Source organism: Henckelia pumila, chromosome 3 (genome assembly GCF_033568475.1).
Source record: "Henckelia pumila isolate YLH828 chromosome 3, ASM3356847v2, whole genome shotgun sequence".
NCBI classification, from domain to species: Eukaryota; Viridiplantae; Streptophyta; class Magnoliopsida; order Lamiales; family Gesneriaceae; genus Henckelia; species Henckelia pumila.
Genome location: NC_133122.1, coordinates 55516547 through 55542733, shown reverse-complemented (window position 1 = coordinate 55542733; position 26187 = coordinate 55516547). Strand labels below are relative to the sequence as shown.

The window sequence follows — 26187 nt, the reverse complement described above, 5'->3', positions numbered from 1 at the left end:
GTTTGTGTTCATGCATGTTCATTCATTCCGATATTGAAACCGAATCGACGATTTGATGTTGAATGAACTTGTCATGATTTCCAGCATGTATATAAAGATTTATAGCAGCTGATTGTGTTTAATATGCTGGTGTATGAGGTTATAGTGATGAGATATCACACGTTTATGAAATTAAAGAAGTTAACATCGAATTCCATATTTCGTTGATTACCGATATTTAATCGCTACGCCGTCGATTGATGTTTTGAAGCCGTTTTGATAGCCAATGACTGAGATAAGATCTTCTTTGAAATGTTATCGATGATATAGCATTTTTATTTCTCAGTTTCAGATGAGTTTCGAAGGCTAACGACTCACGACTCCGAGTTGTATCGAAGAAGAAGACGTTGAGGTTTGAAGCGATATGATTGATGACATATTGATGATTTTGAATCGATATTGACATGGTTGAATAGAATGAAGATTGATATGAATGTTTGATGCTCTGTTTCAGATTTGAAGCGTTCAAAATAGAAGAAATACGAAGGTATAATGACGACATCACGAGTCAGGGACTTTGAAACTCAAGAACGACTATTCTTGAGTTATCCCGCCAAAATCACATACGTATTTATTGTTTTGACTTGATTTTTTTGTTGTCGATCCATCCCAGGTAGTGGATCTTTGATTTGAGTTGATATGATTATGATACGAGACTATATTGAATTGATTCTATGCCAAGGTTGCGGTTAACCTTATTTTCTAGCCCAGAATGGCTACGTTAGGTGAATATTCATGTCAAGATCGGATACGAATCTTGATGGCAATGAAGTTGAATGAATCAATTCTCGATCGATCAAAAGAAGCGTTATTTACTCTATTTGTTGAGTCGAGTTAAATAGAGTCGATATGATTTATTTAACGCTTTTGATATGTTGCTTATACTGAGATGATTTCTCACCGTAGTTTATTCGGTTGTTGCTTTGTTTTGTATGTGTGCATTGCAACAGATGGGGCAGGAGCTAGTCTGAGAGGACGTTGATAGCTCGGGAGCGATATTTTGCAAGTGTGGACTCGAGTTTTAAGTTGAAAAACTTGACATGAAACTTATGTTTTAGAAGCTCACTTTTGAGACTTGGTGTAGCTTGTAGTTTCATGCCTTTTGAGCTATTTATTTGATGTAATAAATGCATGATTTGAGGTTAGGAACTTGATATATGAATGTATGCATGTTCTTAGATTTTATAACATGTTTTAGACTTGAATTTGATAGCTTGGAATGGATGGAAAGTATCAAGAATGGCTGTTGAAAAACAGGGTGAAATTCTGCCTAGGAAGCGCCCGAGCTGCAGTTTTTAGCAGCCCGAGCGCGAGCCTTCTGTTTTGGAAAAGATCAGGGGCGCCCGGGCGGTAGTTTTTAACCGCCCGAGCCCACCCCCTTTTGAAAAAAAAAAATTCTTGATCCTTATTCTTTTCTTATTAGATTAATGATGCTTATTCATTAATTGCCCCTTAAGATTTGAGATTAGCAACCCGAGGCCCCACAACAGGTGGTATCAAAGCATAAGTTTCTCGGACTGAGGTAGAAGTTGAGCGGGGTAGATTGAGTCACATGCATTTATAGTATTGCATGATTATGCATTACGCGATTTGATGATTTGATGATGTGATGATTTGCATGTAAGCGTGATTTATCTTTGAAATTCAACTATTTGATTTGCTGATTTGTAAATTTTTGAATTTCTTACTGATTTTGTTATAAGATTTTTCCCGGGTGATGTAAACACCCAAAATTGAATAAACCATTGTTCTTTGGGTGACGTAAGCACCCCAGACTGACAGAATAGTATGGCCAGGCGAAACAGATTGGTATGGTCAGATTGAACAGAACAGTATTGCTCAGCTGAAAGAAGTATCTCTGATTGAACAGAACAGAATATCAGTGAATGAATAGATGTTATTGCAGGTAGAAGTTGGCCTGAAGTACTTGATCAGTTGTTCAAATACCTGAAAGATACAGATGAATATCGTATCAGATCGACTGTCTACCAACTTCAAGACCTAGCAACCAGCTGATAGATTTTGACGGAGAAAATGATGAAAGAACAGAGGTATATTAATTTGTTGGTAAGTGCTTAGAACATGATTTTTGTTTATAGTTCTTTGCCACAACAGATAGAAATGATGAGAAAGAAAAATATACCATCTCAAAGTTGAATATTTTGAATATTGAAGAATGTTTTATTAGAATTTTCAAGCCTACTATAATTCTTTGAATTGTAAATAATGAAAAAGCTCAAGATTGAGTGAAGTAATTAATGACTTGAATTTGAAGATTATGTCTGATTAAATGTTGACGACTGAAACATTTTATGAAAGACATAGACAGAACTAAGAGAACTGAAATTGACTGATGAAGTAGAATGAATGAAATTGTAGATATGCCACAGTGTATGAGATAATCACCATTGGCTGCAATTTTCCTTCCACAAGAGATATGAAAGTAGTTTTTTACCTCTAGTAGACCGATACAGATAACATACATTGTAGAGAGAGTTATCTGGACAAGCAGATGTGGTAGATTATATTTGAAGCAAATCAGGTTTTAAGTTGATTTGAATGAAGAACAGTTCCAGAAATATACAGAGTAAGAGAATGAAAATGCACCTGAGAATGAAATTGCAGGTAACAGATTTATTTTGTTTTAACCTGTTTATGTTAAATGGTGTAAGAGATATATGATAGCGGAAAGCTTATTATATGATGATCTTTGTATCAGAAAAGAGAATTTGTGAATTGAACTGAAGAATGGAACTATTGCTTCGATGAACTGAAATTGAACATGATTGTGTTCATATTGAAATATCTGTTTATGCTGCATGATAGATGATGATGCACTAATAGAATACAGATGAGCAGAAGAATTGAGGATAAGAAGCTATAAAATTAGATCAACAAGAACATAATGTGCATATGAATATGATGATATAAAATAGAATCTCGAATTAAGATTCTGTGATTTCGGTTTGATATATGATGTTTGATTACAGAAATATTCCGAAATCAGTATATTCGATGCACTAGATATGTTCAAGATCTAAATCAGCATTGATGGATATGTCAATGAATAGAGATGACAGATAGAGTCCAATAAGAATTCAACTTTAGTTTAAGTTGTGAATTGGAATTGTAAAGCGACTTGATGAATTGATGAATTGAATGCTGCTTTTGAGGTTTATAGAATAGATGATGATATGAAAAAATCAGTTACAAACGAGTCTTTTCTGATATTACTGAAGTTATTACATCATAAGATCATGATTTTTGAAATTCTTGATATCGATTCTGAGGTTTTGTATTCGATCTCAATTGATTTTGATGGACTCTTATTCTTTGGTAGAGTCTGACTTGTTTTACTCGTCTTGAGTTGAGATGCTAGTGAGTTGTTTTCACTTAGCAGATTGTCATTCATACTATTGTTCTTTGGATGACCTTAACTTGAGTGAGTTCCTTTGATTATGAATTTCAAGAATTATTGATTGTTTGATGTATACATTCAGTATATTTTGATGTTTTGGCTCGTAACTGATAGAATTTCCAATTCTGATTATCGGCAAAATTTTGAGTTGATGATATAATTTGCTGAGAATTGGAAAATAGAACGAAGAGACGAGATGAATATTTGATTGATTAATCTTTGATTATGTGCTTGAGTGTCGAGATAGATACTTACACAAGCAGAATTACTGTAATTCAAGCTCAGTTAGAATTGATTGGGAAAGATTAAAGCATATGGAGATGAAATCACGTGATTAGAATTCGATTGAGAAATAGGAATGAGGAATGAGATAGACATTTGATGAATTGATTTCAGATTTATGTGTATTCTGGTTTGAATATTCTGATGAATATATAACCAATCAGAATGATTTTCAATTTGAAATGCATCAGAATTGATACGAAGATGAAAAAAACACAGAAAGTAAACTGAAGCGATAAGAATTCAGTAAAGAATGTCATATTGAGATATGAATTAAAGTCTCAGACCAGAATGGATGAATTTTATTATACTTGATTATCTGATTGTGCTTGATATTTTCGAAAAGAGATATCAGAATTTGAAGAATTGCACAACAATGAATTCAATATTCGTTCACTAATTGTTTTATCAGAAGATAAAGCAAATAGATGTAACAAAATCAGTACGTTTTCGAAGTTAAATGTATAGAGAGTTTCTGATGAAGTTGGAAAATTGCTGACTAGATGAGTTCAGTGATAGTTTAGAAACTCCAGAAATTGAAACGAGATTATAATTTGAAAGAATAATTTTGTGAAACTACCATGATGAAGCAGTATATATGAGGTAAACAGGTGGTAGTTATGATTAAATTGACTGAAGTTACTGACTAAGGTGATTTGTTTGTATGAATGAATCACTGATCCGTGATCAAAACGGTGTGGGATGTCACAGTAAGCCAAGAATTATTGTTTCAATTGAGACATTAGGTTTACTAGTGAATTGTAATGCAGACAATCAGAAGGCTCTGAGTACTTTTTGGATGTAAAAGTACGAGATGTTATTCTTGAATTAAAGAATAGTCAGAGCATATGAATCGAATTTTTGAGACTGAACTTTATCTGACATGATACCGATTATCAACAACTCTGAATAATTTGAAGTCTGTGGATACAGCAGATTATAATTTGATTAATGAATAGTCCAAATAGACTAATCAGATTTTTCAAAATATACTGTCTGAGATGTGAATAACAGCTATCTATTCAGATTTGTGAAGAAGATAGAGATATGATGAAATTACAGGAATGATTAAAATCTATAGTCAGGATTAAGACTTTAGATTTATTCGACAGAATGTGGCATCGATTGATTGATTGATGTTCTGAGAGTTGCTTGATGTGATTGCATTATCCTATTTTTCGATTGATGGATTATCTGAGTTGATTTTCCAGATATTGAGAATATTCTCAGAACGTTAATACCTGATTTGGTATTAATTGAATTGATGTATTGCCACTGGATGAATTTAATTCCTGTAACAGCTATCGAATTTATCTTGAGAAAATTTTATGATAATCTGATGAAAAGAAATCAAATTTCTTTGTGTTGAAATGATACTACCGAAGTATACGACGTTAGATCAGACATGAGATGTCGATATCAGATCAGATTTGATTTGAGACATATAAAGATTTTGAAGATGAATCTATACAAAATGAAAACAGAGACGAAGTAACAGAAGTAGTAATTGAATGATAAATATAACATTTGAAGCTGAAACTGATTAGTTAAGCGGAAAAATTATTCTTGAAACATCATTCCATTCAGAATAGAAAAGAGCAGAGTTTAATTTACAGATTCAGAATATGAAGTTGAATACTGATCTTGAAACGATGAACTGAATGACAGTGTAGACTTGATATATTTTCTATGCATAGCATAGAATGATAAAGAGAATGAAACAAGTCGTCACTGAAGATGAATTTCATTGACTGAGATGTCGGACCGATCTGATGATGGGATTGACTGATTTATTCTTTTCAGTTTGATATGATGGATCCGAGTCATTCCACGTATCTAAGATAAGGAAATGTCAGTTCGATTATTTCCTATGTACTGTCACTAGATAAGATAGCTATCAAAAAGATTCTGAGTTAAGTCAATTAGTCGACAGATCCTTGATTGAGGGAAGAAACAACTTAGAACGAATTCTTTTCAATGACTTGAAGTATAACTGAATAATAGAAACAGATTTGAAGAAATAATCTGATATGAGATGAAGAGATGAGATACGAAGATTAGAGTTATATGATTGAAGTGAGAATAACTTCAGATAATCATTCAGCCTATCAGATTGAATAGTTCGATTGAATACGATTTCGAGGACGAAATCATTCCTTAGAGGGGAGGAATTGTAAGGCCCGAAAATATTAAATTATTAATTATGGGATTTAAGAATTTAATTCCATATTATGGGCAAATATTGATTTAAGAAGTGAAAGAAATTATAGATTTAATTTTCGAGCCGAAAATATTTAATTTGGAATTTTCTGGATTATGAGAATTAAATTCCGAGAATTCTTAAATTAAAAGAATAAATATTCGATTTGAATATTTATGGAATTTGAGATTAAATTCCATATTTCGAGAATTAAAGAAGATTAATTTTGAAGATACAACCCGATCAGGGACTGATTTGAGAATATCGAAGATTCGACGACTAAAGAGCAATAGGCTGGGATTATTGATTTAATCCGAATTTATTTAATTTTAATCCGAGTATATTTAATTTTGGAATATTTAGAGTTTCGATTTAAATTCTAATATTCTTAAATTATTTTGGATTGAAACTGAATTAAAACGAAGGCCGAGGACTGAATTGCAATTAAAGAAGACTTGAGGGACTAAATTGCAAATAGGCAATACATATCTGATTTTACATTAGATTATCAGCATGAAACGTGTTTGTAGCATATGAAATTCAGAAAAGGAAAGGGAGAAAATCGAACAGAGGCCGAACCCTCTTCATTTTCTTTTGAGTTCTTGTTTTCAAATCCTCGTAACTTTTGATCCGCTCGTCCGATTTCAATTCCGAAAGATGTTCTGGAATCCTTGCGACGAGAACTTCAATTTGATGTAAGTATTATGATATGTTTGATAGATTTCGAAATCAGTTATGAGCAGAGATCAGAACTTGATGTTAGTTTGTGTTCATGCATGTTCATTCATTCCGATATTGAAACCGAATCGACGATTTGATGTTGAATGAACTTGTCATGATTTCCAGCATGTATATAAAGAGTTATAGCAGCTGATTGTGTTAAATATTCTGGTGTATGAGGTTATAGTGATGAGATATCACACGTTTATGAAATTAAAGAAGTTAACATCGAATTCAATATTTCGTCGGTTATCGATATTTAATCGCTACGCCGTCGATTGATGTTTTGAAGCTGTTTTGATAGCCAATTACTGAGATAAGACCTTCTTTGAAATGTTATCAATGATATAGCATTTTTATTTCTCAGTTTTAGATGAGTTTCAAAGGCTAACGACTCACGACTCCGAGTTGTATCGAAGAAGAAGACGTTGAGGTTTGAAGCGATATGATTGATGACATATTGATGATTTTGAATCGATATTGACATGATTGAATAGAATGAAGATTGATATGAATGTTTGATGCTCTGTTTCAGATTTGAAGCGTTCAAAATAGAAGAAATACGAAGGTATAATGACGACATCACGAGTCAGGGACTTTGAAACTCAAGAACGACTATTCTTGAGTTATCCCACCAAAATCACATACGTATTTATTTTTTGATTTGATTTTGTTGTTGTCGATCCATCCCAGGTAGTGGATCTTTGATTTGAGTCGATATGATTATGATACGAGACTATATTGAATTGATTCTATGCCAAGGTTGCGGTTAACCTTATTTTCTAGCCCAAAATGGCTATGTTAGATGAATATTCATGTCAAGATCGGATACGAATCTTGATGGCAATGAAGTTGAATGAATCAATTCTCGATCGATCGAAAGAAGCGTTATTTACTCTATTTGTTGAGTCGAGTTAAATAGAGTCGATATGATTTATTTAACGCTTTTGATATGTTGCTTATAATGAGATGATTTCTCACCGGAGTTTATCCGGCTGTTGCTTTGTTTTGTATGTGTGCATTGCAACAGATGGGGTAGGATCTAGTCTGAGAGGACGTTGATAGCTCGGGAGCGAGATTTTTCAAGTGTAGACTCGGGTTTTAAGTTGAAAAACTTGACATGAAACTTATGTTTTAGAAGCTCACTTTTGAGACTTGGTGTAGCTTGTAGTTTCATGCCTTTTGAGCTATTTATTTGATGTAATAAATGCATGATTTGAGGTTAGGAACTTGATATATGAATGTATTCATGTTCTTAGATTTTATAACATGTTTTAGACTTGAATTTGATAGCTTGGAATGGATGGAAAGGATCAAGAATGGCTGTTGAAAAATAGGGTGAAATTCTGCCCAGGAAGCGCCCGAGCTGCAGTTTTTAGCAGCCCGAGCGCGAGCCTTCTGTTTTGGAAAAGAACAGGAGCGCCCGGGTGGTAGTTTTTAACCGCCCGAGCCCACCCCCTTTTGAAAAAAAAAAAAAATTTCTTGATCCTTATTCTTTTTTTATTAGATTAATGATGCTTATTCATTAATTGCCCCTTAAGATTTGAGAGTAGCAACCCGAGGCCCCACACAAAAAGTGCAGGAACCTGGAAAAAAAATCATACAAAGCCATCTCCAATCAATTCAAAACCCATGCACATACATATCAATATTTAGAAAATACAATATTCTAAGTTCTACTCAAAATACAACATAACAAGTTCAACGATAGGGTTCGTTCGACTAATCAAAATAATACAAGTCCAAAAGGCACAACCGTACGACACACGATGTCTCACTTCTATCATTCTTACCCCGAGCTAACCCAGACGACTCGGTCCGGCTCCTGATCCTCCTGTTTTCAAGTACACATACAAACAAAAACAACAGCCGGATAACCCGGTTAGAAATATAATTTCTAAGTAAAAGAGACAGACATACAATATCAATTAAACACCTCATATTGAAATGTATCAATCATCAATAAATCAAATGAGGGTAGATGTATGCATGACTTCAAAACATCGGGATTATCAAGTCAGATAATCGAAATATCAATCGGTACTCGGTTGGGATCCCGGGGTAAAGTCATTACAAACAACCCACCTACACTCCCATTCGGGATGGATGTCGTACAACTCAAACCCCTAAACTTCAGAGCAACTATAAGAAGTATTCTAGCACTTGAAAAAACTCGAAATCGAAAGCCACTTCAATATAGCTCCATAAATCGTCTAATTTCAAAACGAATCGAATATTCGGCTCAATATGAATGCAAGTGTAAACAAAATAATCAATCAAGTTCACACCAAAAAATAAACATGCAGTATGTGATTTTCGGGACTCGAGAATCAATCGAACTCGAGTATTCATCCCCAATTCAATTCAATGTCGTCTTTTACCTTTTCAAGTTCGTCGGGGATTCAAATCTGAAAAATGACAACGAACTCAATCAATATCGAATCAAATCAAAACAAACCATTACAAGAAGTTCAATACTATACCGTCTTCAACTCTCGAATCAGTTCAAACTCCCAAGTTCGTTCCAAACCCGAATCTTCCAACCAAACTCTGAAAAGTTGAACATACGGATTCGATATCAATCTACTAACTCAAACAAAACCCGGAAATCAAACCAAAATAATAAAACCGATAATCCAAAACTCGATTTCGACGGCATAACGACTATAAACGGTCAAACCAAAAATCTCAAACCAATAATCATCATCCACATAACCCAAACCATCTTCCAATCCATCAAAAACAACGAAATCCAACCAAAATCACAAGACCCATTTTCGAAAATATGCTCCAAAAATCATATAAAATCCAAATTTCATTTTTTTTCGGAACAGACTTCGAATACACGGTCTATGCTAGCTCAAGAACAACATACTCAAAAATTATCAAATTATGACAACCCGAAAAAAATCAAAGTTCATGGATCGTAGCGAAACTTACGGCAAAACGAAGCCCTCGTTGCGGTGATCGTGAATCTCAACTCGAAACGAAAATTTGACAATCGGATTGTGCGAATCGAAAGGAAGAAAAGCTTGGAGAATCGTCCATGGCTTTCTCTTAGTCTCGGTTGGCATGTGGGAGTAGGGAGGAAGGAGAGGAGTGATGGTGGGATATGATAGATAATAATAATATAAGTCAAGGCTTTGACTTGGTCCACCCAAAAATTGCAACTCGATCCCTGAATTTTCAATTTAAGTCGATTCAATCCCGACTCAAATAATCTTTTTTAATTCCAAAATAAATAATAATCAACTCTGCTAATCACAAAATAATTAATTTCAGGGCCTTACAAAATAAATGCATTATTTTAAAAAAAATGACCAGAATACACATTTTATTGAGTTTGATTTTATGATATGTTACATAATTAGTTATTTATTACATATATATTATGGTTGGTATTGAAAAAAAAGTAATAGAAAATTTGATAAAATTTAAAGAACATGGTTTGGAAAAATATTTTTAAAACAGAAAGCATGGATCTCTATTTTAGAGGATAGAGAATGAAAATATGGAGATTTATGGTTGGAGATGGCTTTAGGTCTTTCAATTTTGTTTTGATTAATTGGATATGGATTCGATCTTTTTGGTTCAAGTTTATAGTTTTCAGGTTAGAGTCAGATAGTTTTTTTGTAATGCCCTTGCTTGAATCCGACTTATTCGAATTGACAACCTAGATCTAGACAAGCCCAGCAAACCATAAATGATATATGTTTATGAGATAAAATAATTGAGTTAATGATAATATAAAAGTAGTATCGATAAATCCAATGATAAAAAATTGATTTGAATATATGATGTCCAAAAAAATATACAAATCCCATGGTCATATTAAAATTGTAGTCATATTAAAATTGGGAGTATGACTCCTATGAAAGGGTTTCAGATATTTATATTCATGAAACAGAAAATTCAAACTTTATCTATGTAAAGTAGTGTATGTTATTCTTTTGGGGCTCTAAAACTCAGTAGCCGGGCTTGGACTTGTTCTCAACCCATATCAATTTGGTCTTGGGCTAAAACTAATTATATGGCCAAATAATTAGTGAAGCCCAAATCCAAATATATAAGTGGAGAAATTCGATAGCTGTTGGCAGTTGAGGAACTAAACAAATCAACCAATATATAAAGGGGATTGTTGCGGTGGTTTAAGAATAATTCCAGAAAATAATACACTACACTTCTTTTCTCCAAGAGAATAAAGATTCCACAAAAAGGAGGAACATTTCGAAAGAAGCAGCTGAAGTTACATAAAGAACAGAGGAAGATAAGAGGATATAAGCTCTGTATCTTGTTCTTTAATCTGTAGCTATATTAAAGCTTTCTTAATTGTTGATTGGATGTATTGATTCAAAAACTTGTATCTGGATTGTTGATTGATATGAAGAAAGGCGGTCTCCCGTGGATGTAGGCTCGTTATAGCCGAACCACGTAAATCTCAAAGTTATCTTACTTTCTTGAAATTGGATGCGAGATTGCTGTGCTGATTTTGAATTTAGGTTCTTGTGTTTTGAGATCGTGTGGTCTTTGTGATATTGATTTGGTTGTGACTCTGAATCTGTGTTTGAGTTAGAGTTGTGTTCTTGGAGTTGTTGACCCTATTGAATCTTAACAGTGGCACCGTCCGTGGGAATCATAGATTCAATGGGATTGATGAAGTTCGATATAGAGAAGTTCACGGGCAAGAACGACTTTGCCCTATGGAGAATCAAGATGAAAGCAATTCTGGTTCAGCAAGGGCTTGGAGAAGCAGTGAAATCCAAGGAAGAAATGTCATCTTCCTCAAATGAGAAGGAATGGACCGAGATACTGGAGAAGGCTCAATGTGCTATTATCTTGTGTCTTGGGGACAAGCCATTGAGGGAAGTCTCTAGGGAACAGTCAGCCTGTGCAATGTGGCTTAAGCTCGAAAGCATTTATATGACTAAGTCACTTGCAAACAGGCTCTATATGAAGCAGCGGCTATACTCCTTTAGGTTTCAAGAAGGGAAAAGTATTGAGGATCAGATAAAGGAATTCATCAAGATTTTTGATGATCTGGAAAATGTTGAAGTGAAACTCGAAGATGAGGACAAAGCACTTATACTACTCAATGCATTACCTAAATCTTATGAAAACTTCAAGGATGTCATGTTGTATGGCAGAGATCAGTCCATATCTCTGGATGAAGTCCAGTCAGCAATTCAATCAAAGGAATTGCAAAGAAAGATCCAAGCTAATGGTGAATCTCTGAGTAAAAGCTTGAATATAAGGGAAAGGCCAGATAAGAGGACACAAAGCTCTCATAAAACCAGAGCTCGTTCCAAGATTAAGCCAAAGTATAAGTGTTTTATATGTCACAAAGAGGGACATTTCAAACGATACTGCCCTGAAAAGAAGAAGAGATTCTTTGAGAAACCTAAAGACAATGCAGGGGTGGCTGTTGTAATAGAGGGTTATGACAGTGCTGAGGCTCTTGTAATGACTGATAATGATATGAAGAATGTATGGATTCTGGACTCAGGTTGCACCTATCATATGTGTCCAACTAAGGGCTGGTTTGAAGAGCTAAATGAAACAGACCAGGGAATGGTGCTACTAGGCAATGACAAGTCATGCAAGGTCAAAGGAGTTGGTACTATCAGACTACAGATGGATAGTGGTGAGGAAAGAATATTAAAGGATGTAAGATTTGTTCCTGAACTAAAGAGAAATCTAATCTCTTTAGGAACACTTGAATCTGGAGGATATAGTTTCAAATCTGAAAATGGAGCAATCAAGATTTCTAGGGGCTCTCTTGTAGTGATGAAAGGACTGAGAATGAATTCCCTATACATACTACAAGCAAAGACAGTCATAGGAGGCTTAGCTTTAATTCATGAAGCACAAGCCAAGTCAAGTTTATGGCATATGAGACTCGGCCATGCAAGTGAGAAGGCACTGTTGGAATTGTCAAAGCAAGGTCTTCTTTGTGGTGATGAAGTGAGAGGACTTGATTTCTGTGACTACTGCATTTTAGGAAAAGCTAAGAGGGTGAAATTTGAACAAGGAAAGCATAATTCTACAAAGCCACTGGAATATATACACTCTGATCTCTGGGGCCCTTCGAAGACTCTCACACATGGAGGCGGTAAATATTTCATGTCCATCATTGATGATCATACAAGAAAAGTTTGGACTTACCTGTTAAAGTCCAAGGATGAAGCTGCTTCCAAATTCAAAGAATGGCTGGTGAATTTTGAAAACAAAACAGACCACAAGGTGAAATATTTGAGGACAGATAATGGTTTGGAATTCCTTTCGAAATAATTCAAGGATCTATGCAGTAAAAGGGGCATCACTCGACACTTCTCTGTTCCACATACTCCCCAACAAAATGGAGTTGCTGAGAGAATGAACCGCACACTTCTTGAGAGAATAAGATGTCTAATATTGAATGCTGGATTACCTAAAACCTTCTGGGGTGAAGCTCTTGCAACAAAAACTTTTCTTATTAACAAATGTCCAGCAAGTGGATTAAATCAAAAGACTCCTATGGAAGCATGGAATGGAGTTCCAGCAGATTACTCACACCTCAGAGTGTTTGGTTGCTTAGCCTATGCACATACAAAGCAAGGTAAGTTGGAACCTAGAGCTCTGAAGTGTATTTTCATAGGATACCCAGAGGGTGTCAAGGGGTTTAAAGTCTGGAATTTAGAGTCTACTGGTCCAAAATGTTTCAACACAAGAGATGTAAGTTTTGATGAGTCAAGGATGGGTTATAATCTCAAGAAAGCAGAACTTAAAATCGAAGAAGTGAGAAATGATGAATCACAAATTGAGGTGGAGTTTCCTGGAAAAGAAAGCTCAGTGGATAATGCTAAACAAACAGCAGAAACTCAGGAATTAACTAAAGACAGTGACCAATCTCAAACAGTAATCAACCTCAATCTTACAGATTGGCAAGGGACAGGCAAAGGAGGGAAATAAAACCTCCAATAAGATTTGCTGAAGCTGATATGGTCTCTTATGCATTAAGCACAGCATAAAAAATTGAGTTTGATGAACCCTCCTCATACAAGGAAGCCATGAACAGCAAGCACAAAAAGAGTTGGCTGGCTGCCATGAAGGAGGAACTTGATTCTTTACATAAGAACAATACTTGGAAAATGATAGATAAGCCAAAAGGGAAAAGAGTTCTAGGCTGCAAATGGATCTATAAAGTTAAAGAATATGCCACAGCTGAAAGTAAACTCAAGTTCAAGGCAACAGTAGTAGGAAAGGGTTACTCACAGCTTGAGGGAATTGATTACAATGAGATTTTCTCACCGGTTGTGAAGCACAGTTCAATAAGACTCATATTGGCTATTGTCACACAACTGGAATTGGAGTTAGAACAACTTGATGTGAAGACAACTTTTCTCCACGGTGATTTAGAAGAATCTATCTTAATGGAACCGCTTGAAGGATACTTGGACAGTGAGGTTAAGGATAAAGTCTGTAAGCTCCAGAAATCACTCTATGGATTAAAGCAAAGTCCCAGACAATGGTACTTGAAGTTTGATGATTTCATGAAGAAGGTAAACATCAAGAGAAGCCGCTATGACAGTTGTGTGTACTTTAAGGAAGAAGAAAATCTCAATTATACTTATCTGCTCTTATATGTCGATGATATGCTCATAGCAAGTAAAAATAAAGCTGATATTGAAGATATCAAGAGCGAGCTCAGTAATGAATTCGATATGAAGAATCTTGGAGAAGCAAGAAAGATATTAGGTATGGAAATAAAGAGAAACAGACAGAAGAAGAGCTTGTTTCTGAGTCAAAGGGCATATCTAAATAAGGTACTGCAGAAGTTCAATATGCATGAGTCTAAATCTGTAACTACTCCTCTTGGTCATCAAATGAAGCTATCTTCAAGTCAATCTCCAGAGGACTTGGATGAAAAGGAAACAATGGCAGTTATACCTTATGCAAGTGGAGTTGGAAGCATTATGTATGCGATGGTTTGTAGCAGACCAAATTTAGCTCATGCTATAAGTGTTGTTTCAAGATTTATGGCAAATCCTGGAAGGCCACATTGAGAAGCTCTGAAGTGGACTCTGAGATACCTTAAAGGATCAGTAAACTTGGGACTGTTATTTCAGAAAAGAGACTGTGCTGCTAAACCTTTGGAGGGTTTTGTAGATTCGGATTATGCTGGAAACCTTGATACAAGAAAGTCACTTACTGGTTTTGTATTTACAGCTTATGGAACTGCTATTAGCTGGAAGTCAGTACTACAACATGTTGTTGCCCTCTCAACTACAGAAGCAAAATATATGGCAATAACTGAGGGGATCAAGGAAGCACTTTGGTTGAAGGGGCTGATATCTGAACTTGGTCTAAAGCAAGAGATTGTTGAAGTTCATAGTGATAGTCAGAGTGCTATACACTTGACTAAACATCAAGTGTTTCACGAAAGAACAAAACACATTGATGTTAAGTTTCATTTTGTGAAAGATATCATTGAAACTGGAGAAGTCAAGGTGGTGAAAATAAGAACTGGAGAAAATCCATCTGATGCACTAACTAAGTCATTACTTCAGTCTAAGTTCAAGTTATGTCAAGACTTGATTGGGGTGACTGACAAAGACTTCGCATGATCAGGAGGAGAACAAGGAGGCTGCCTCAACATAACAGACAAGGTGGAGATTTGTTAAGTAGTGTCTGTTATTCTTTTGGGGCTCTAAAACTCAGTAGTCGGGCTTGGACTTGTTCTCAACCCATATCAATTTGGTCTTGGGCTAAAACTAATTATATGGCCAAATAATTAGTGAAGCCCAAATCCAAATATATAAGTGAAGAAATTCGATAGTTGTTGGCAGTTGAGGAACTAAACAAATCAACCAATCTATAAAGGGGATTGTTGCGGTGGTTAAAGAATAATTCCAGAAAATAATACACTACACTTCTTTTCTCCAAGAGAATCAAGATTCCACAAAAAGGAGGAACATTTCGAAAGGAGCAGCTCAATTTACGTAAAGAACAGAGGAAGATAAGAGGATATACAAAGCTCTGTATCTTGTTCTTTAATCTGTAGCTGTATTAAAGCTTTCTTAATTGTTGATTGGATGTATTTAATTCAAAAACTTGTATCAGGATTGTTGATTGATATGAAGAAAGGCAGTCTTCCGTGGATGTAGGCTCGTTATAGCCGAACCATGTAAATCTCGAAGTTATCTTACTTTCTTGAAATTGGATGCGATATTGCTGTGCTGATTTTGAATTCAGGTTCTTGTGTTTTGAGATCGTGTGGTCTTTGTGATATTGATTTGGTTGTGACTCTGAATCTATGTTTGAGTTAGAGTTGTGTTCTTGGAGTTGTTGACCCTATTGAATCTTAACAATCTAGAATAAAATGTAATATTTTTTAGCATAAACATATATTTTTTTAATAGATCGGATAAGATAAGAAGTCCGTTTCATAGAAGTAATTCATAAAAACATGTTCTTATATGAGTTTTTTGTGTAAAATTGAACTCTTAAATGTAATGTGAGGATTTTATATATATGTTGTCACCAACAAACGGTAAAGATCAAAGCAATTATCAATGGAAAGCTATAAATTAAAAAAAAAAAAAAAAAAAAAGATTAGTTGTATATTTGATAGAGAGAATCTGTCAATATTACCAAAAAAATTGAAGGGAGAACAAGTAGTCTGATTTGGTGGTGGGAAACAAGGGTAAAAGTCTTGCTAATATCAATAGGTTGCCAAATTTGTTAGGTACGACGAATGACATTAAAAATGATCGAAAACGACGGCCTCCCCAACTTCGTGGAAGGTGAATCCAAAGTTATTAATCACCTCCATTATTTCAGATTTTCTTTTTCTTTTTTCTTTTTCTTTTTTTAAAAAACAGTAAATACATATTATCATTTTAAATGTTGTACTTGACTCCGTATTTGTTTTCGTACGTGTGTCAGTTTGTACATATATACAATATTTTAAAAATCTTGATTAAGTCTCGTTTAAGCTTGAAACTTCTCTAAAACGATTCGCTTCGGCTAAAAGCGGTAAAAAAATGGTTAGACAAAAGTTGACCATGTCAAGTGTCATTAAATACACATAAATGTGATTTTTATAAAAACCAACATTGATTAATAAGACGAAAATATATCATAAATTAGCGTTTTTACTAGTGAGTAATTGTTAGCAATGTTAGAAATGTATAATATTGTATGACTAAGTATAGCGATGATGTGAATGCAGAATATATTGAGACATTTTACAGCTAATGTTTTAAATTAGACCAATTAATTTATTTTATGTTCGATGACACTAGATATAAAATGAATGATGAAATAAATTGAATTAGAATCTCACAAAGAATTAATGCATTACACTTAATTTATTTGAGATAACTAAAATTATAGTTTAAATTCAACATTTTTCACGCTTAAGCGTACACTTAAACTCGTAGTAATCACGGTTAAGCTTAAAAAGCTTGAAACTTGGCTCTTACGCTTCGACGCGCTTCACACTTTTTAGAACCTTGTTAATATATGAATAATCCTCGATTAGTCCCTTGTTTCATCGTATTTTTCTGATTTATCCGCATGTTTTCTACTTGTCTCAATTTAATTTTTTATTTTGTGTAAATTTTCCCGACAGAGTCGTCATGTTAACTGTTACAATTAAAAATATTATCAATTCATTGTTTGGTCTCGTATTTATTCAATTAGTCCCTCCTTTCTTCAAGTATACTGACTTAATCTTTAATTTTACATAATTTTTCTTATTTTAGTTTCCTATTAACTATAGGATTAAAAAAATTGAAGTATTTAACTCATATCACCCATTTCAATCCGTCAATTACATTTAAATTATAATAACTAAAATCGAAATATATATTTCTTAATAAATCATAAATCAAACAAATAAGGTCTTAACATTCCCCAAGCTCTAATCGCAGTCACCCAAGCTTTCGTCTTCTGCCTTTTTCTAGTAGTTCCTGCCTTCAAATTTTTGTATATATATACTGAGTCAATTATTCTGTTTTTCAACTCTTCACAACTACATCTGTATGTTTTTTTCTAGAAAATAATCATAATCATGCTTTGTTGTAGCTAATTGAATATATTAAAATAATGATGTGTGTTCGTGTTTCGTTTATTTAAAAAAACAAAGACTAAATCGTGAAAAATTAAAGAAAATGAAAGGCTGAGTAGGGACAATTGAAAAAAAAAAAAAATAGTTTGAGTTGGGAAAGTAAATAAAGATAGGGAACTAAAATAGCAACCTATTTTATGAAATTTCATTCATTTTAACATTCAAATAATAGGGAGGACCAAATGAAAAAAAACGAAAAATAGAGGACCAATTCATGATAATCAGAAAATGAAGAAATAATATGTTTTTCACTTTTCAAAGGTTTTAATTTAGATTAGAAAACTTTGTTTACATTTTATTTTGTATATAGACCATGATATCATCCATTAAATGATCACAATTAGGTAGGGCTGTGATATCGAACCAAAATACCGACTTTTTGAGATAACGTACCGAAGTTTTTTCGTTTTATAGACATTTTTTTTGTATATCGAATATTTTTTTTTGGTATCCGTACGGTATCAATATGAGTTTATTCCATATCAAAATTTCAAAATTTCGATATCGATACCGGTATAAATTTTTTTCATACCAATTTTTTTGACACGGTATACCAAAAACGTACCCCTACAATTAGGTAGTATATAAGGGTCAGATTTGGAAAAACTATGTATATGAAGGTGAAATGCAAATTACAGCCACAGAGAAACAAATCCAGCTCACAACAAAAGAAGGGCGGAGGAATCCAAGTGAGGTTTTATTGTCTGTCTCGCTCTTCAGCCTCACACCATGGACTCGCTTTAATTCATTTTTTTTTTTAAGTTAAAAAAAAATATTAATTATTTAATGATGTAAAAATTATTTATGCAACAAATGTGAAGTATAGGTTATATAAATGGGGGCCCTTGTATGTTTAAATAGTGTTGGATCATGGAATAATTGGAATGTAAAAGTTAAAAAATATTATTATGAAACTTTGTTTATGAGTCTATTGGACCAAATCACCACGTTTTGTGATGGGTGTAGGTGAACCACACGTACTCTAATAACTTGCTGACCCGACAACCTATGACTGAACATCACAGGTGGCAACTCCACCAAACTTAATAAATTCCCCACTAAACTAAGAAAGATCAGACCGTCAAAAAAAAAAAAAAGAAAAAAAGAAAGAGGTTCAGAGTGTCGCCGCCGGGATGTCAATCACCACCGCCATCACTTCCCATATTTCGCCGCCGCGCTCTCTTTATATCCCCCACCACGATCGCCGGCCCAATCCCAACTGCTGCTTCTTCTCCCCTCCTTCGGCCTCGCACAACCCCAAAACCAGCTCCGTCGTCCAGCTTGCACTAATTTCTTTAACCCCCCCCAGTACTTCTCGCCGTCGTCCATTATTCATCTCCTTCTCTATCAATGCCGCAGCCACTGACAACGAAATCAACACCAAGTTTTTCTCCGGGGATGGGAATGGTGGGATCGGAGGCATCAGATCAGGTGGAGGAGGTGGCGGCAGCGGAGGAGACAATTATAACAACAGTGGAAATGAAGATGATAAGGACAAGAAGAAGAACAGGGATGAAGCTTTCATGGCGTTGGCGGAGGCTGGGAGGAATCTTGAGAGCTTGCCCCAGGATTTGAAGGCGGCCATAGAAGACGGAAGACTACCGGGCTCGATTGTTTCCAGGTACTTGGGTCTCGAAAAATCCGGGTTTCTTTCATGGCTGATGAAGTTTGGAGGATTCAAGGAGAGATTGCTGGCTGATGATCTTTTCTTGGCTAAAGTTGGCATTGAATGTGGCGTTGGGCTATTCACCAAGGTACGTACGTATAAATTATATATATATGCTGAAGAAAAACAGAATTCTCTATCTGTTACATTTTGTACGTTCTTCATAAATAGTGTGCATTCTGGTGTTTTTTTTTTTTTTTTGATAAAGTTGGCTTTGATAAATGTTTCTTGTTCAAACATTTTTGCTTCAAAGATTGTATGTTAATAATTATACATGATAGCTGCAAGATTTAATTCATACATTTAATGATGCTGTCGATCGAATTAATATGCTCGATCGCTTAATTTCTTAATTAATGGATTGTGTAAATATTTATTATTTTGATGCACATTTGTATGTGCGTGCATGTACTCTGGCTTATGATGCTAGCTAGCTGTAGTGTTTTTTACATGTTTCGTCTTGCAACTTTGTTCAAGTATATTATTGTATTCAATCTTCAGTGGCAAGTGTGTGCTTGGTTCACAAATATTAATATTTAATTTCTTGGCCGGCCTGATAATTGTCAAGCATATTCTTTTCCTAGACTGCTGCAGAATATCAAAAAAGGAAGGACAAATTTTTCAAGGAGCTGGAAATTGTTTTTGCTGATGTGGTAAGAAAGAATGACAGAATATTCTTCTAATCAGGAGATACCAACCTTTGTTTATTTGAATTGTTAATTTGTTTACATACTGAATTGATAGCTAGAACTCTGCTTGAAACTTTTTTGAGGTCCCCACAGAGATCATGGAAACTTGGTGTTGGGTTTGCATTCCTATTTGAAAGATTTGACTCGTATCGTTACCATATATAGGCTATATTTTCTGGTGTAATTAATGATAAGCACTCGTTTTTGCAAACCGAGGTAGCTAGAATCATGCCCTTATACTTGAAATTTTGTGATGTGGTCAGGTGATGGCCATAATTGCAGACTTTATGCTCGTATATCTTCCCGCTCCAACAGTTTCTCTTCGACCTCCACTTGCACTAAATGCTGGACGCGTTGCTAAGTTCTTCTACAACTGTCCTGATAACGCGTTTCAGGCAAGTTTTCTTAAAATTAATTTAATCACTTCTTATATATATATGTATGTAATTGGACTGATCGAGAGTGAAATCTTCGTTTAAATCTCATATGCAGGTTGCTTTGTCTGGAACCTCGTTTTCATTGTTACAGAGAGTTGGTGCAATAGCGGTAATTAAGAATATATATATATTTTTCCTCTTAATTCTTGGCTTCATTAAAATTAATATTGGATATCATCTTGTCATTATGATTATTGTTTTTGCCAGCGCAATGGAGCAAAATTGTTTGCTGTTGGCACCACTTCATCTCTGGTAAGTTCATGGATGAAAATCTTGTTTGGAAACTTGGTTTTATTTGGGCAGTATCGATTCCTTCACCAATATATGTATATTTCCCCAATAACTTTTCAAGTTTAATATATGACAAATTGACAATGGTTTCTTTGCTTTATAGGTTGGTACTGTAGCAACAAATGCATTTATAAATGCTCGTAAGGCTGTCGAGCACTCTGCTGAGGATGAGATTGAGAACGTCCCCGTTCTGACAACAAGTGTAGGATATGGCATCTATATGGCCGTATCTAGCAATCTTAGGTATATATGTATATGACTTAATTAATGTATATATATATATATACAAAATGACAATATAAATGATAACTTTAAATCCTTTAACCATCATATTTTGTCAAACTCTAGATACCAGATGGTGGCTGGTGTTATCGAACAACGTATCTTGGAGCCCATGCTTCATCAACACAAGTTACTCTTGAGCGCTCTTTGCTTTGCTGTTCGAACAGGCAACACGTTCTTGGGTTCATTACTGTGAGTGAAATGCTTCCTAATTAAAAGCTCTCTCAAACACTATCTTAGTCTAATGCATCCTCACTCTAATGAAACTACTCCTTAACCGTTTCGATTTTTTTATGCAGATGGGTTGATTATGCTCGGTTAATAGGAATCCAAAAGGATGACTAATCAGAATCGTATTACAAAATCGTCAATCCATGCTAGTTAAAGTTAAGAAAGTCAAAATGAGTTTGTTCCCATTAGAAGAGTTTTTTCCTGGAAACCAAGTATGCCAAGTTATACTTACATGAGTATGGTTGGCGAGTTGAAGTTGACAACCACGACGCTGTTCATCACATATATACATACGTACATCACCAGTTTGCAATTCTTTGATTTTCTTAAATACAAGTTGTGAACAATAATTCATATATATCAGAGAAATTTGTGCTGCTGCTTCTAAATTATGTAGCTAATTATCGTCTAATGATCATCTTTTTTTTTTGTCTCCCGGAGAAAACCAAGTTTCGTACACAGAGAATTAGATTGCATCTTCAGAAAAAAAAAAAGAAAAGAAAAAGAAAAGGAATTGGATTGACGCTGATTGTTAGCTCTCTGATCAGGTTGAGCATATATAAAGTCGAAGTAAATTAAAAGCACAATGTATTGGTGTTACGTTCATGCTGCTACAGATTCTTACTACCATGCTATATAAAATGGTAATAGTATTTCATATCATATGGAATAAATGATGTAAATCCATATCTGATCACAATAATAATTAATAATGCAAAAAAATTGGTTACTTCCAGTCCAGAAAGATAAATTAATTAAGCAATGATCTCATTTTTCATGCACTCCCTATATTTAACCTCTGCCTTGTTATCATGTATTTGAAGGATGTCACAGCATTCACTTCTATCAATCTGGAAAAAAAGAAAAAAAGATGATGATAATTTGAATATATAGTACTACTAATGAATCCCTGCAGCTAGAAGAAAAGATTATATATATATACCTCAAGACGCTTTGTGGGTGGGGTGTGTACCAGAATTTTGTAAACAAACTCAGCAGAAGTGTTCCCAGAACAAGCAGGCAAACTCCGAGGCCATGCTCGGGTAAATGTGGTTATGAGCGGATGATCATGCTCTGTTTTCTTATGGACGGCTTGGAAAAAGAAAACATGGGGGGCTTCACAGGGATGATCTGATGGGCGGCGCGTGTTAAACATGTAATGTGGTGGGCGGGGGCTCCTTCCCCATGGCCTAAAGGTTTCGAGGGGGAACTGTAAGAATCCTCGAGGTATGATTCTTTCATATATATGAGCAGAATATCCCCAAGAAATGGATAAGGACCACCCGTTTTGTCGGTGGTAGCAGATAGTTTGCTGCAGCATTCGGGACTGATCGGCTGCTGCTGCAGCCATGAGGTGGCGTGTGGATTCGTATCGGTTCATGGAGGGAAAGAGTGGGTCAACAAAGTCGAAATGGTGAAGGGAGAGTAAAGGGAACTGTGGGTGGGAGGATAGGAAACCTGATATGTCGCCACGAATGTCAATCTGCAAGCATGGATCGATGCAGCAAATATATAATATAAATATTTCATGAAAATTAATGATCATATCATGAATATATATATATATATATATATAGCAGTAGTACTAGGTACCTGGTGCAATCCTTTGAGGGGAGTTAGGCTAACTCCAATATCAGCAATACAAGACATTGCAGTAAGATCAGCAGCAGGTTTCAAAGTATACCTATATCTCAACAGACAATTCTCCATATCTTCCGCCAACACTTTAGCCAAAGGATAACTCAAAATAAATCCAGCACCTCCAAATCCCTGGCTGAAAGAATACCAATGATTGGACAAAATAAACTCCGACTGCCCCCCAAAATAGTAGTACTTTGTATGATCATATGTTGAGAGAACATCGACTATATTATCCACAAAAAATATGGAGTCATCGTCCCCCATTACCAACCACCTAAGATTAATGTCATCAGCAGCTTCTCTGAAAGCCTCCATGATGCCATGTATGATCCGTTGGGCCGTGACATCCGTGTTTCTGAAAAGTTTGGTGAGATCGTCGGATACTTTGTAAGGAGGAGCTGATGGAGACCAAGCTGGCATCCCCGGGGGTCGATCCAAAAATAGGTATCCCCGTGTGATGTTTGGACGCCACCAGGATTCGATGTAAGTTTTTCTTCGACGCCATGCTTTTTCTGAGCCCACCAGGCCAAATACGAGGTGGCTGATATTGGTCGGATCAGGAGAATCTGCAGTGGGAAGATCAGACAAGATGACAGAATTCATGTAATTTATGGGTTGATGAATGGCGAGGTAAATGATCAAGCAACAAAATGAAAAGATTACAACACAAATGGAAAGGGTCTTGTGTAGACGACGACTCGTAACTAAATGATTCAATATCTTTTGAACTAGTGCTGGAGCCATTAATTGATTACTAGACTGACTATACTAGACTAGATATATATATAGCAGCTTCCTTCAAATAACCATATTAATGATCCAAGCTGTTGAAATGGATCGGAGTAATTACGTTGCTTCTGTACATACATATATGCGTTCTGACTTTCGAATATATATATTTTTAATTCATAGCTAGCTTGCTTGGTCATGTGATGTGTGACAGTGAGTTTATACGTACTTTATGTATATCTATATATAATACATTTGATCAACTCATCCAAATTATTGAATCTTTTAATATCTTATTATTTTGATTCAAAATCATAATTACACTTAATAACACACCATATATATATATATATATAATTAATTAATAATTAGATTTTTATTATTAAAAAAATGCATCGTATGGGTAACGAGTACATTGGTTTAAATATATATAAAAACTAGCTCTTATTAGTTAAATGAATTCCCACCATTTAATTTGTATATATAGATCATGACTATATAAATATGTATTACATATCACGTGCCTTAAACATTTTATTGCTAACGAAGGAAGATTATGCTGGATTTAAGGTTCTTTACGTAACTAGGAAGCTTCAAAATTCAAATAAATTGGCTTTAAGTTCAAACCAAAAGCTTAATTTGTGGAAACTTGCCGTCAAGAGATGCATATATATATATATATATATATATATATATATATAGAGAGAGCGAGAGAGAGTAAAATGTATTTTGGTACACGAACTATTGGTAAAATGTCATATTGATACACAAACTATTGAAAATGGCTTAATTGGTACATGATAAAATTAAAATGTCAATTTTACGCTTAATAGGAATTAATATTATATTTATTAATTTTAAAAGAGTAAAATAAATTTTGATACACGAACTATTGGTAAAATGTCATATTGGTACACGAAATATTAAAAATGGCTTAATTGTTACATGATCCAATTAAAAGTTCAATTTTACTCTTAATAAGAATTGATATTATATTGATTAATTTTAAAATATCGTATTTATTTAAAATTTAATTATATATATAATGATAAATAATTGTTAAGTCAAATTATACAACAAATATTATAATATATTGATATGATAAAAATATATATCATCGAAATCTGTTGATCTTGTGTTTAGATGATTGAAACAAGCATAATCACCATTTTAATTTTACAAAATTTAGTATAAAAATTTTCAACATTAAAGATTAGATCATGAAAAAAATAAATATCACAGAAAAATCTCACTCATTATCTCAATTTACGTAGTTCTAATAACCCAAAAGTTTTTTACTCGATTTAATAATTTTTAATTTTATATTTTTTTACTCGCACTTAAATTAAATATAAATAAATAAATATGTATTTAATTATATTTTATCGTTATTAAATATATTTTAGTCTTGCATATGATTTATTTATTGAGTTTGTGATTTTATTATTATATAATTTATATCAATTTTTTAAATGGATAATTATTTACATAGATAGCAAAAAATACCATTTTATTTTATATTATTAATATTTTAAAAATATAAATAATTTATTAATGAGTAAAATATAAATATATTATAAAAATATTAAGATACTTATTTTTTATTATTTTTAAATTAATATAAATTTTAATTTACAATAAATAAAAATTAATTTAAAAATAAAATATACACTTAATTGAATTTATTATTAAAAAATAATTGAACTTAAAATCAATTACTAAAGGATAAATTAAACTTTTTAGTTAAATCATGTACCAATTAAATCATTCTCTTATAGTTCGTGTACCAAATTGACATTTTACATATATTTCGTGTATCAAAATGAATTTTACTCATTTAATTTTTAAATAAATATGATATTTTAAAATTAATAAATATAATATTAATTCCAATTAAGGGTAAAATTGACCTTTTAATTGGATCATGTACCAATTAAGTCATTTTCAATAGTTCGTGTACCAATATGACATTTTACCAATAGTTCGTTTACCAGAATACATTTTAATATATATATATATATATATATATATATATAGAGTTTTGTTATGCTGCCCACCAACCATGGCCACCTCCGTGCCCACCATATACAAGTCATGAGTTGACCTGTAGAATAAGTGAGTTGACTTGTACATGGTAGGCACAGAGTTGGGTATAGTTAGTGGGCAGCATAGCAAAACTCTATATATATATATATATATATATATATATATATATATATATAACTGTAATCAACACGACTAGCTTGCGTAAAAATTAAAGTCAGCAGCTCGATCGAGATTATTATTGTTATTATAATTTATTATACTAGCTAGTTTATTAATTATGTTCATCGTAGACATGCATTTTTTTGTTATGAAATTAATAAAACTTGGGTACAAATTCGATACACGGGAATCTTGATAGCTAGCAAGCTACAAAATCATGAAAAATTAGTGGTAATTAAGAGTATGA

The 26187-nt window shown here is 33.9% G+C and overlaps 2 protein-coding genes and 1 long non-coding RNA gene across 3 annotated transcripts; 2 read left to right on the top strand and 1 right to left on the bottom strand.

The window, feature by feature from the left end:
* The first annotated feature begins 330 nt into the window (after positions 1 to 330).
* Positions 331 to 1052, top strand: LOC140886962 (uncharacterized). The gene is made up of 3 exons (XR_012151732.1): positions 331 to 391; positions 494 to 526; positions 990 to 1052. It is a non-coding gene; the product is annotated as an uncharacterized lncRNA (long non-coding RNA).
* A 17810-nt stretch (positions 1053 to 18862) lies between these two features.
* LOC140891955 (protein RETICULATA-RELATED 4, chloroplastic-like) lies at positions 18863 to 21816 on the top strand. Its single transcript, XM_073300661.1, has 8 exons — positions 18863 to 19523; positions 20020 to 20088; positions 20388 to 20519; positions 20617 to 20670; positions 20769 to 20813; positions 20956 to 21095; positions 21201 to 21326; positions 21434 to 21816. Exons 1-8 carry the CDS (start codon positions 18903 to 18905, stop codon positions 21477 to 21479), a joined length of 1233 nt encoding a protein of 410 aa, XP_073156762.1. The 5' UTR covers positions 18863 to 18902; the 3' UTR covers positions 21480 to 21816.
* Positions 21817 to 22054: 238 nt separating this feature from the next.
* On the bottom strand, positions 22055 to 23801 carry LOC140893391 (uncharacterized). The gene is made up of 3 exons (XM_073302455.1): positions 22959 to 23801; positions 22309 to 22848; positions 22055 to 22216 (listed from the first exon to the last, which is right to left on the bottom strand). Exons 1-3 carry the CDS (start codon positions 23748 to 23750, stop codon positions 22121 to 22123), a joined length of 1428 nt encoding a protein of 475 aa, XP_073158556.1. The 5' UTR covers positions 23751 to 23801; the 3' UTR covers positions 22055 to 22120.
* Positions 23802 to 26187: the final 2386 nt, after the last annotated feature.